Here is a 12,779-nt window from a genome sequence, read left to right as displayed (position 1 = left end):
TGAAGGTAAACTTCCTTTTTCCTAGAAGTTTGCAAGGGAAATCTACTAAAGGGAAAAGCAGAATGAGTCTGTTAATTGATTGATTTAATGTCTCTACATTACATTTAAACAGTCAACAAATCCTGCTCTAAAACATACATTCAGTTGTACATATATTTTAATTTGACTCTTTCATCATATGTTGTAATTTCTCATTACAATTCTTTTTAACAGCTACAGGAGTTTTGTTTCTGAAGATGCAGGCCCAAATACGTTGATTGCTACAGTCAATGCTATAGACCCTGATGGTGATGGCCTGACTTATGACATTGTAGCAGGGAATCAAAAGGGAAACTTTGTTGTTGACCCTCAGAAAGGTAATGATAAATTTGCCATTGCTATTCTGTCTGCAGTATTGAAAGTTTTCAGTTTATTTGCAAACACCAGCACATTGAATTCAGTCTTTAATAGTTAGCAACTGTAAAAATTATTTGGTGGGATATCCTGCTTTTGCTGAGCTGCTACAATACCAATAAGAGTATGCGGTAAAAAATAATCTAACTATTCTACCTTTACAATCCATCCTTCCTTACATAGGCGCTGACTTCCTGATTTCCTGGGGGGTGCTTGACCCCTGCTCCGTGCCAGGTCCCGCCCCTTCCCCCAAGGCCCCGCCATGCCTCTTTCCGCCCCTGTTCTGATCCCTCCACCAAGGGTACCCTATAGACAACAGGTGCCTCCCCATACTGGGGGGAGCATGATCTAAAGGGATGTCCCATGACTGGTCACATGTCATCCCCCACCCCAGCGACCCCACCCGCATCCAGTCCGGGGCCACTGCACTCTCTCCGACCCATGTTACCTGTGGGAGGGGGGCGCTCTGTCCTCCCTCCGCACCTGCCCCCTGGCACATTCGTGGCAGGAGGGAGCTCGGGCAGGGAGGGAGCTGATTGGCGGGGCCCTCCGGCGGTGGGAGACATTGGGTGGGGGAGGGAGATGAGGAGCCCACCAGTGGGTGCTGAGCACCCACTATTAATTTTCCATGGGTGCTCCAGCCCTGGAGCACCCACAGAGTCAGCGCCTTTGCCTCTTCAACTCGGGTTTAATGTATATCTTTTTCCTAACAACTTTATAACATCCCTGGCTATTTGTTCACTGCATTGTCTGATTGAATCAGTCAACAGAGAGAGAATAGTTACCCAATCAACAAACATATGCTGCATCCCAGTTCCATAGTTACCAAAGCATTCAGCCAAGGAAGTGGAAAACATACCATCTAGGAAATGAATTACTTAGGTTGCTAAAAATTATATTCCAAAAATTGGTGTGGAATTTGAATTGCCACAAAGAGCTTTGAGCCATGTGCACTGTTTCAATCTGAAATTGAATATACAAGTGGCTGTTTCTTGGTCGGTAACATTCTTATTAAAAAGACAAAATGATGTCAGAAAGCATAACACGTATATACTGTGATGTGCAAAGATATTGCACTATACTGCCTGATTTAGCATATGCCGGAATAGATGCATACTATGCATGTTAAGATCTCATCCTGTAGTCCTGAAGTAGGCAAAAATCTCATTGACTTGTTGGAATGGGCCAAATTAAGGACTGAATAAGGACTGCAGGGTCTGTGGTTTTGCATTATTGCGGACAGCATTTTATTGAACAGAATAGTACCATATTCAGTACTTACAATGTTAACATAGCCTTAAATTCTCCTTGTACTGACACTGTCCGTTCACTTAGAGCTTGTTTGTGCCCAGAGAAGAAAAGGGCACAAGGAGTCTTCCTGTCACTTTTGCATCCAATGGGGGACCAGGCATAGTGTGGTAGTTCTTGTGCTCCCTTAGGTGAAATTCACCTCTGTGAAGAGAGCCAGCATAAGTCTTACGTGTTTTATTAGCAAAGAACGAAGCTGAATGCAGGTTAAATTGAACTAGTAGAACTTGACTAAACCCTGTGCACTGCACTGTCTATGTGGCTGCATTGCTTCTAGCCCAACTCTTCACATTCCCTGTTGTCCTGCTGTTTCCTTGATAAAAGTCACTCCAGGAAACATGGGTCCTTTGACTCCATTTCCACTGATCATGATACATCTTCCCTTTGTTATAAACATTTTAATATAAACATTAAAAACATAGCAGGTGCCCAGAGCCACACCCATGTTCTTTCAGACAGAGGTTGCTAACACATACCTGAATTGAAGTCTTCTCTTTACCACAGACTCAGATGGTTTCATAGTCTTTCAGATAGTTTGGTGTCCTCAACATGTGACCATACTGGGAGTCACCTATCTCTGTCTCCCTGTCACCTGTCTCCAAGTCTAGCAAACTATCTGTCTTTGCAGTCTTCTCCTTTCTGGTGGGCTGTGCCTCCAACGGTTTTCTGTCTTTCTGTTCTGTGATGATTGCTGAATCTCTGTAGGCTCTCTCTGGGCTGCTGGCTCATAAGTGCTTCCTGTTCCTTTGAATATATAGATTCCAAGGCCAGAAGGGAACATTGTGATCATACAACACAGGCCATAGAACTCCCTCAAAATAATTCCTACTTCTTTTAGAAAAACATCCAACCTTGATTTAAAAATTGTCAGTGGTGAAAAATCCACAACAACCTGTGGTAAATTGTTCCAGTGGGTAATTACTCTCACTGTTAAAAATGTATGCCTTATTTTCAGTCTGAATTTATCTAGCTTCAACTTCTGGTCACTGGATTGTGTTTTTATCTTTCTCTGCTAGATTGAAGAGCTCATTATTAAATATTTGTTCTCTGTGTAGGTATTTATAGACTATTATCAAGTCACCCCTTAATCTTCTCTTTATTAAGCTAAGTAGCTTGAGCTCCTTGAGTCTGTCACTTGTCTCTCTTCTGAAGTCACTTCAAATGATGTGAATCCCACTTCACCCTTGCAGATCCTTTAGCCCATTCCTTCTGGTGTCTCTCTCTAATGGCTGGATACCCACAGGAGTGCCTGTCTCCAGGGCTGGTAGGTTCTTAGCTGACCTGTTGTACTCTAGTGCCTGCTTTTTCTGATTGTTCGCCATCTCCTCTCAGCATTCTCTCTAAACTTTAGGCTGCAACAGGTCTCCTTTCATTGGTAGCAGAGTTTTGTCCTTCTCCCCATCAGTGCCTGTGCTGGACTGTTTTGGCACCCCTGTGTTGGGGTATTCCTGTGTACCAGAATGCTGAGGATCTGAATCACAAGGCACAGTCCTGTGTAACAGTCTCTTAGCTGTTTTCACAGCTGATTCCACTTGGCTGGGGAGGAGGTCTGGTGCTTCAACTTCCATTTGCTTGCAATCGAATTTTTCTGAGGCAAATTGGGGTGTGTTGTCAGGGGATACAGTGTCCAGAATGCCATATCTCACAAAGTGGGCCTTCAGTTTGCCAATTACTGCCTTACTTTTTGTATCTGGAAGGGCATTGACCTCCCAAAAGTTTGAATAATAGTACACAGTAATCAAATATCGCTTTTCATTGAAGGTGAATAAGTCTGCTCCCCCCTTTTCCCGTGAATGGGTGGACAGCTCTCATATGACTAGCAGGTGTCACGCCCTACTATCAAGAAGTATAGTTGTGTATATGTTCCCGGCCAGTAAACACACTCTTGGGCCTGCTTAAGGCAGCTGTCAATGCCCAGGTGTGAGGTGTGTATTTTTTGTATGACATCCTTACATAATGAGGCAGGGACAACAGCCCTCTGCCCTTGAGATGAATGTGCAGGATGGAATTATGTTTCATCTTTAATCTGAAAATGTGTTTCTGTTCCGACTGGTACTTACTTGGCTTTTGACTTCTGGCCTCCCTGTTAGTATCGCTGTCTTGACTGCCTGTGGTTGGATGTCCTTTTCTGTAGCCTCTTTGATTTCCATCAGCTTTGCTGTTGAAACTGGGGAGATAGTGCAGCATGTTAATGGATTTAGTGTTCTAATTCCCCTCTCCCAACTCACTGATGCTGTGGATATATGCCCTGCTCAGGGTGTTCACTAACACCAGTAGTCATTCTGAACAGTATCTGATCTCTGGTAGTACTGAAGTTGAATCAACATGTGCTGCAATCTCTCTAGAGCACTAAGAAGGGGCTTTGCTATAATTGTCTCTAGGGGAGTGTGGTCTGATTGCACTATTATTGAGTTGTCATAGATGTACTAATGGAATTGCTCTACTCCAAATACAATAGCCAGAAGTTCTTTTTCTAATTGGACATACCCCTGTTCAGTCTCTGACAGGGCTCTGTCGGCATAAGCAACTGGCTGCTCCTGCAAAAAAACTATACCTAGTCCTTTCTCAGAGGTATTACACTGCAGTATCAATGTTTCTTCTGGCTGGTAGTACTTCAGGACAGGGGAATCTGTTATCATTTGTTTCAGCATGTCAAATGTTTACTATTGGGTACCTCTGAGCCTTAGTCAACATCCTGCATTATGAGCTGAGATATGGGTTCTTCTGCTGCAGCCATGTATGGATAGAACTTGGACAGAAAATTTGTCATTCCAATAAGGTGCCATACCCATTTCACATCAACTGGATCTTGTTGGATTCTGCTTTTAGTCCCTCTGCTGTGAGCAGATGTCCAGTGTATGTCAATGCCTAGGTGTGAGGTGTGTATTTTTTGTATGACATCCTTACATAATGAGGCAGGGACAACAGTCACATTTTTTTCTGGGTTGAGTCTTATGTTCTTGTCTTGGTATCACTGAAGAAAAACTTGTAGTTTTCTATCATGGTCCTCTTTCAGTTTCTGTATCATTGCTCCCTTTGCCTACAGTGAAGATATGTTCTCCAGTTATTTTCATCCCAGGCAATGCGTCCAGCACTTAGGTGAAATTTCTCTGGAACATCTCTGGTGCTAAGCTGATGTGCATCGGCATGCTCAGCCATCTGTACATACCAAGTGGGGTTGCAAAGATTGTCAGCATTCTGAACTGTTTATCCAGGCTTATGTGCCAGTACTACAAAGATCACAGTTCGTAAAGATTCTGGCTTTGGAGAGTTCTATCAAGATGTCATCAATTGTTGGCAGTGGATAGTGGCATCTTTACTTGCCTGGTTCAGTGGCTTTGGGTCTATGGTGATGTATAATTTGCCTCTTGGCTTCTTTATCACCACTATGCTGCTTACCCAGGCTATATTGGCCTCTACAGAAGCTGATATACCCCTGCTCTGCCGATTTTTGAGCTCCTTTTGTACTGGATTACGTAGTGCCACTGGAATTTTCCTTTGTGGTAAGCACATATTCCGCTCTGGGGCCTACTTCCAGTTGCAGCTATCCTTTGAGGCACTTGTCACCTTTGAAAACATCCCCATATGCTTCTGAAATTGTCTCTGTTGTCCATGAGACTCCATTTGCTTCTTGCACTGCAGCTATACAATTCTGATACTGCACCTTGATCAGATCCATGGCTTATATGGCTGTATTCCCTTGTATGTGCTTGCATGCCATCACCACAAACATCAGTGGGTACCATCTATTATATTTTGGGTTAGTTAATATGAAGTCACATTTTCCTACAGGCTGAATTACGCTCTTATTGTGCACTATTAGATTGTATTTGCTCTTTGTAAAGGGTGTGTTTGAGTCCAGTTCACCCTGAGGAATCACACTGTAGGAGACCCCGCTATCCAGCTGAAATTGCACATGGCATTTCCTTTTTACCACTGATGCATGCACGAAAGTTGCTATTGTCCCTTGTTGCTTTCCTGAACCTAATATGCTCTGACTCAAGAAGAGAGTCATGGTGTCATCACCACTGTCTGGTATGCCATTCCCCTCTTGTACAAATCTGACTGAATCCTTCTGAGATTTCCTGTGCTCTTGCATGCCTTGCTAAAATGGTTCAACTCGCCCCATTTCTTGCAATGCTCTCCTAGTACATGGCACTTCTCCCTGTTTACCTGCTCGTGCTGTCTTCCACAACAAATGCTTCTTGCTATGAGTGTGGTACGTTGGCCACTTGCTCTCCTTTGCTGTTGTCTCCCTGCATGTACTGATGGGGTTGTAGTGTCTCCTAGGACTTTCATTCTTTATCTTGAAGCTTCTGCTGCATGCCCCATGTCTAAGCATCTGTCTAATATGAGATCACCTTCCCAGAGCAGATGCTCTGCAGGTGGTGATTCCAAGTGCCACAGACTATCCTGTCCTGAATTAGTGAGTCTGTCAAGTAACCAAAATTGCCTTTAGCAATCAATGTGCATAAACCCGTCATTGGCATGGATGCATGTCCTCTGGAATGGTGGTTGAAGCATGAATAGACATATGAATCTTTAGCGCATCTGGCACGTAAATATCTTGCAACGCCAGCTACTACAACAGTGCCATGCAAACACCTGTTCTCACTTTCAGATGACATTGTAAACAAGAAGCGGGCAGCATTATCTCCTGCATATGTAAACAAACTTGTTTGTCTGAGCAATTGGCTGAACAAGAAGTAGGACTAAGCATAGGCCGACTTTAACTCTTTCCCGTGGGTGCTAGACCCACCACCCCTGCCCCGCCCCCATTCCAACCCCTTCCCCAAAGTCCCCGTCCCAACTCCACCCTCCCTGCCCATATTCACTCCTTCCCCAAATCCCCGCCCTGGCCCTGCCTCTTCCCCGCCTCCTCCCCTGAGCCCGCCACGTTCCCGCTCCTCACCTTCCCTCCTGGAGCATGCTAACACTGCCAAACAGCTCTTTGCCAGCAGCCGGGCGGGAAACACTGGGAAGTAGGCAGAGGGGCGGGGACGCAGCATGTTCAGGGGAGGTGGGCCGGGGGGTGAGGGGAGCTTGGCTGCTAAGCACCCACTAATTTTTCCTCATGTGTGCTCCAGCCCAGGAGCACCCACAGAGACTGCGCCTATGGAACTGAGTGGACTTGTAGGCTCTAAAGTTTTACATTGTTTTATTTTTGAGTGCACTTAGTTTTTGTACATAATTCTACATTTGTAAGTTCAACTTCCATGATAAAGAGATTGCACTACATTATTTACATTAGGTGAATTGAAAAATACTGTTTCTTTCATTTTTTACTATGCAAATATTTGTAATCAAAAATAATAATATAAAGTGAGCACTGTACACTTTGTATTCTGTGTGGTAACTGAAATCAATATATTTGAAAATGTAGAAAACATCCAAAATATTTAAATAAATGGTATTCTGTTATTCATTAACAGTGCGATTAATCACGCGATTAATTTTTTAAATCGTGCAATTAATTGCAATTAATTGTTTTAATCTCTTGACAGTCCTAATTTAACTTGATTTAACTGCTGTCAGAATGTGACCCTGAGTCTTTGCAAACTGTGAGCTCTGGCAGCTGAGCACAGGGAAGTGAGCTGTCATAGATCCATCCTTCTGTTCATTTCACTGTCATAGGGTTTCACTTAGCATGAAAGTTTAATTTCAATGCAAATAGTGTTTTTGCAATATTAATGTTACAGTTCTGAACATATTTCAAACTTAATAGAAATGTTCCAGAAAGATATGCCATGTAACATGCTGCAGGAAACTGCTGCAAATCTGGGGATTGAACCCATCCCAACTTCAGATGAGAATTGCAGGCTCTTAGGGACAGAATTTAAAGGTATTTAGGTGCCTGAAGATGCAGAGGCATCTAGTGCGATTTTCAAAAGCACTTAACTCCCATTGATTTCAGTCTGAGATAGGCACCCATGTGTTTCTGAAAATCCCAGTGACTATCTGCATCTTTACGTGCCTAAATACCTTCAAAAATGTGTCCCTTAGCACCTCAGGCCCAGTAGGTACATTTATGTAGTGAATGCTTCCAGATTAGTTTTCTGTTGTCTCTGGAAGTTAATCTAGGTGCGACAGCTTTCTTCTGTAATATATTTTGGTTTTGGTTAGTTTGATGAAATCAAAAAGATTTATGCATTAGCCTACAGCGATTTAATTAAGAGATAATGTCAAAGAAATAGTCATAGCCTATTGTCACGGAAGTGCCAAGGTGACGCTGAGCTGTGTGTCAAAAATAACTGCTGAAGTAAAGACAAGACATTTGCAAGCAAAGTGAGTGACACTGATCCTGTGACAATTTCTGTTATGCCAGATAAATAATAGACATGACTGATGGATGTTGGTGCAAAAGAGGGGCAGCTGCTCACTGTACTTTCTCAGATTGCTGCAGTCTGATGTGCTTATATAATGGATCCTTCATATCTCTTACTCTGGCAGTCCCTTTGTGCCTTGCCTGACAGGTGATGCCACTGTGGGGATATAGGGAGGAGCCGGCCATTTTGGTGTTATTTAACGTGAGAATGCAGTAAATACACAATAACTACATTCACTGAAATAAATCCATATGAAAATAAGCAGTGCTATGGTATAGAAATTAGCATACATTCTATTACATGTATAGTAATAAGTTGCATTGTCCCCATATGGACAAATCCTGCCCCAGCCTCCGCAGCTGCAGTGCAACCCCAGCAATCTCACTGTATAATAGGGTATCTGTGTGTCAGAATATGGGGGGCAGCTCCTCTGGTTCTCCCTGCCTTGTTTGTGAGGGGTGTATAAGGGCCCACAGACGCTATTCCAGACATTCTGCTGAACCAGCCTCCATGGAGTGGCTCCACAGATGCTCTGTGGCCTTTTGGGGTCAGGATTCCTCTTCCTACTGCATATCTACCCAGTGCCTGGCCTAGCTACCTGGGCTGGAAGTGGCTTTAGGATTTGCCCTATGGTACACTACTGTTACCTGGTTGCAAAACAGACAGACCTAGCCTGTAGGTATTTGCAGCCGCCTTAGACTCAGCAGTAGGTTATTCTATTATTAATTGGGGGATTTGAATATGGAAGCTGGCTTAGACTTCTGGGTTTCACTGGCAGAAATAATTTCACTCTAGGGAAAAAAATCTTCACTATTCCTCTACCCAGAGTTAGGAGACTCGCAATTACAGTTTAAAGTTTAAAATTACAATTTAGAAACTGATTTAGGTAAATTGGTATAACCTCACCCCCACTTCCACCCCGGATGGTCCAAATCCATTTAAGTCAATGAGAGTCTTTCTGTTGATGTCAAAGGGTTTGGATCAAGCCCCTCGCATGGATGATATTAAATTAGATTAAGAATGTGTGTACATGTAGTTGCACCTGTTTAACTAAATTGGTTTAAAATCACACCTTTAGTTAAATCTGTGACACTTTGTGTGTAAATCAGGCGCTAGTGGTGGGGGAATAATAATTCTCAAATTGGTGAAAAACAAGAAAGACAAACAAAATCTATTGTCACTGATCTTCCAGGATTAATTCGACTTCGCTCGAGCCCACTTCCTAAGCTTCAGGGGACAGAGTACATACTTAATGTCACAGCTACTGATGATAATGCTTCTGGTGGGCCTCACTCTCTCACTAGTACAGCACTGGTTATCGTGGGAATTGATGATGTCAACAATAACAAACCTATATTTCAGAAGGTAAATACATTAGGTCATATGTGTTATAACTTCAGATGATAAGGGTTTAGTGAATAAGGGTTTAGTGGGTTCAGTATGTTGTATGTGAAGAGTTGCAGGCACAACTCCTAAACTTTTATTAAACAAAAATTGTCCTGTATGTAAAATGAATAGTTGTTTATATGCCACAAGCCTTATCTTCAGCTCAGATAGGTAATATCTTATGTACAGTAGACTTGCTATAATAATCAAATATGCTTCTATAAAGTATGTAGACTTCTTCCTTAATTGATTGGGAATTTGAGTCTAGATTTATGTTGAAGGACAGAGATTGAAAAGATTTTATCTTAAAATGTATTTTTAATTGAGTATTTATGTATTTATTTTATTTCAGTATTAATTCATGTGTTATATCTATTGTTACATCCTTTAACATCTCTATTAAATACTGAATATTAAAGAATTTAATGTAGATGTTTTGTTCATATAAGAGACTGCAGTATAAATTGACATTGCTTTTTCAGGAATGCTGATTAACTTTAAAGTTTTCTTTGCTAAAACATTATGAGCTTGGTCCTGCGCTCAGCTATATGGGTGGACATCATTGCATATTTTGCATTGTCAGCTATTTTTCCTGTGGTCATTAAGGATCAGGTGCAGTTAGTCTTCACCTATTTTTGGCAAAGTAATCTTGTATTGAAAGCTTTTTTTTTTTTTTTTTAAATTGACACTGCATTGCATTACAATTGCAGCAGGGTGCAGATTCTATATAAGGCATTAATTATCAGAGAAAAAGACACTTAAAATTAGAAGCATATGCGACAGCAGCAACTTTGTCTAAATATTTTGCTTGCTTGCAAGAAATAGGGCCACTAAGCATCTCCATATAGCTTAAAAATAACAAAGTAAGAAGTGAAGTTATGGATTTTTCAAGATATATTCAGGAACAATAAATGTGCATATCTCAGAATGTCTGAATAGTTTATTTATGTTAATTTAAGTAAAATGGCATGTAAAATGTTTGAGTATTTTCCCTAGTGTCAATATTATCGGGAACATGCTTCTGTGTTGGAGAACCAGCCTGCAGGAACATTTGTACTGCAGGTTGAGGCAACTGATGCTGATGAAGGAGCCAATGGTAGAGTGAAATATGGCATAATGCATCGAGATGGTGCCTTACCATCGTTTAGTATTCATCCTGCTACAGGTAAAACAAATCTCAGAACCTTTTGGCCTACAGTCTGATTTGATTTACACTAGTGTAAATGAAGAGTAACTCTGTTGAAGTCAGTGTAGTTACACCAGTATGACACTGGTTTGAGTAACATGAGACTCAAGCCATTTGTTATATTGAAATAAAATAAAATATAAATATAGTGTAAACAAATCTTCCTCTGCTTTTACTTCGATAACTCTTCTGAACTTAACTAGAAATTGTTTTCTTCGAAGTATAGAAGTACTTCTTCAGTGTGATATGTTTGTTTATTTTTAATTCGTAAATAGATTTAATTTTTTTAAAAATGTGCATTATCTGAATAATCCATTTATAAAATATGAAGGGTGGTTTCAAAAGTCTCCTTCAAAGAACAGACATTCTAGAAATAACCCCTCCACCAATTTTCAGTATTTTGTAGCAGAAAACATACTTAGCAAATTTTCCAGCATGTAAATCCAGGTTGGGATTCCAGGGGTGCAAAACATACAAAATGTGCCAGATTCTGCAAACACTTAAAAATTGGATTCCTTTTGCACAATTCCTCCCATTCAGAATTGTCTTGGTGCTTACATCCATTTTCTAAATTAGGGCCCCGATCTCGCAAAGATTTAGGTGTGCAAACTTAGGTAAATGAGTAGTGCTACTGAAGTTCTTAAGACTTTGCAGGATTGGAGTCTGTAATTCAACATGCAATTTACCAATTCACTGATGAATTTTTAGCCCATTACATTGTAGCTCAAAATGTTCTTCTCTATCACTTGACAGTCAAAAAGAAAAAAAAAGTTCCAAATGGCTTCAAAGAAAAAAAAAGTCTTTAGTAAAATACATAGTATTAAAACTCTTTAATCTGTTTTCAGGAGTCTTGACAACTCTTCAGAGATTTGATCGAGAAAACCAAAGGGAATATCCTATTACTGTGACTGCGACAGACCAGGCTGCAGAACCTCTCATTGGAATCTGTCAGATAAATGTTGTCATCCTGGACCAAAATGACAATGATCCTAGATTTGAAAACACCCGCTATGAATGTAATTGAGAGTCATTGGATAGCGTTTCAGTACCCTGAGTGTGAGCTTACCTGATGTCTAAGATTTTTGTTTTGGTTTCCCTGCCCCTCCCCCACACCTACTCTTATGTATTATTGGCAAAATTACTGTGCCACTACAGTCAGACCGGTGCATTTAACATTATACAGTGCACATGGTGGTATCAGACACAATCTTGACCCAGAGTCCTTCTTGAGTATTGTTATGTGGCAAAATCCTGCAAACGCATACATGTATCAGTAACTCTATTCAGCTGTGTAGTCCAAGCGTCTATAGACTACTCAGGTCTGTAAAGTTAATAATGTGCATAAGTGTTTGCAAGGTTAGACCTTACTATTACTTCATGTTGTTTTCCAGCTAACATGTTTTGGTAGCATGCTTCATTTTTACCATTTGAGTTTCGTCCATTTAAGTTTCCTTAGGATTTTTAATTTTTGTTGTTCATTTTGTTCATGGGTCTAAATTTATTAAAAAAAATTAACAGTTTGTTGGGAAAAAGACATTTTGCAGCTAATTAGTGATTAAAGATATTGTCAGTTTGATTGAAAACTGGCTACCATATATGTGCAGGAGCATTTTCAATAACTTAAAAAAAAATTCATATCCATTTTAGCATAAGATACATACTACAGATTGGCATGAAAATTTACAAAATATAAAGTCAAAAATCTATGCAATTATGCATGCGTAATTGTCAGTGCACTAAAGGAGATTCTGTGCACCTGTGGAGAAGATCTCCAAATATTGCTTATGTTTTAGTCTATTGAATCAATAGATCATAATGTTGTGGTCTATTGAATAAATCATGCATATTTTAAAAATCATCTAAAGCCGTAATTATAAGATAATGCTTCAGACTATCAGATTTAAGCATTTTGTAATTATTAGATATTAAATACTGAATTAAACTCACAAAGCAAAGACATTTGGAGGTATGTGTGAAACTATCTCTGATCCACCACTTTGCTGAGTGTTGCAGGTTTTTCAAACAATGCTTGATTTTACCCACAGTACTATATTATTGGGGTCTTTTCTCGCCAACTAATTAATTAATATATAAACTCTCATTAAGATTAATGGGAATTATGTGGCACTTTCCTTTTTATGCTGGAAAATAAAGACACAACAGGTTTCAGAATCAACTCT

The 12,779-nt window shown here is 40.5% G+C and overlaps 1 protein-coding gene across 3 annotated transcripts in view; it reads left to right on the top strand.

Moving 5' to 3' along the window:
• LOC101947377 (neural-cadherin-like) overlaps positions 1 to 12,779 on the top strand; it is a 120,168-nt gene that overhangs the window by 43,659 nt on the left and 63,730 nt on the right. For all 3 annotated transcript variants that reach the window (XR_010592568.1, XM_008167001.4, XM_065567146.1), the window contains exons 7-10: positions 214 to 356; positions 9,220 to 9,392; positions 10,410 to 10,578; positions 11,445 to 11,615. Coding sequence is in view for 2 of the 3 variants with exons in the window: in XM_008167001.4 (XP_008165223.3) it covers positions 214 to 356; positions 9,220 to 9,392; positions 10,410 to 10,578; positions 11,445 to 11,615 (656 nt within the window). In the remaining variant the exon portion in view is untranslated. The remainder of the gene's footprint in view (positions 1 to 213; positions 357 to 9,219; positions 9,393 to 10,409; positions 10,579 to 11,444; positions 11,616 to 12,779) is intronic.

The sequence above is a fragment of the Chrysemys picta genome, chromosome 14 (assembly GCF_011386835.1).
Source record: "Chrysemys picta bellii isolate R12L10 chromosome 14, ASM1138683v2, whole genome shotgun sequence".
Taxonomy (NCBI): domain Eukaryota; kingdom Metazoa; phylum Chordata; order Testudines; family Emydidae; genus Chrysemys; species Chrysemys picta.
Note: the sequence above shows the minus strand (reverse complement) of the source record. Positions and strands in the feature narration are given on the sequence as shown.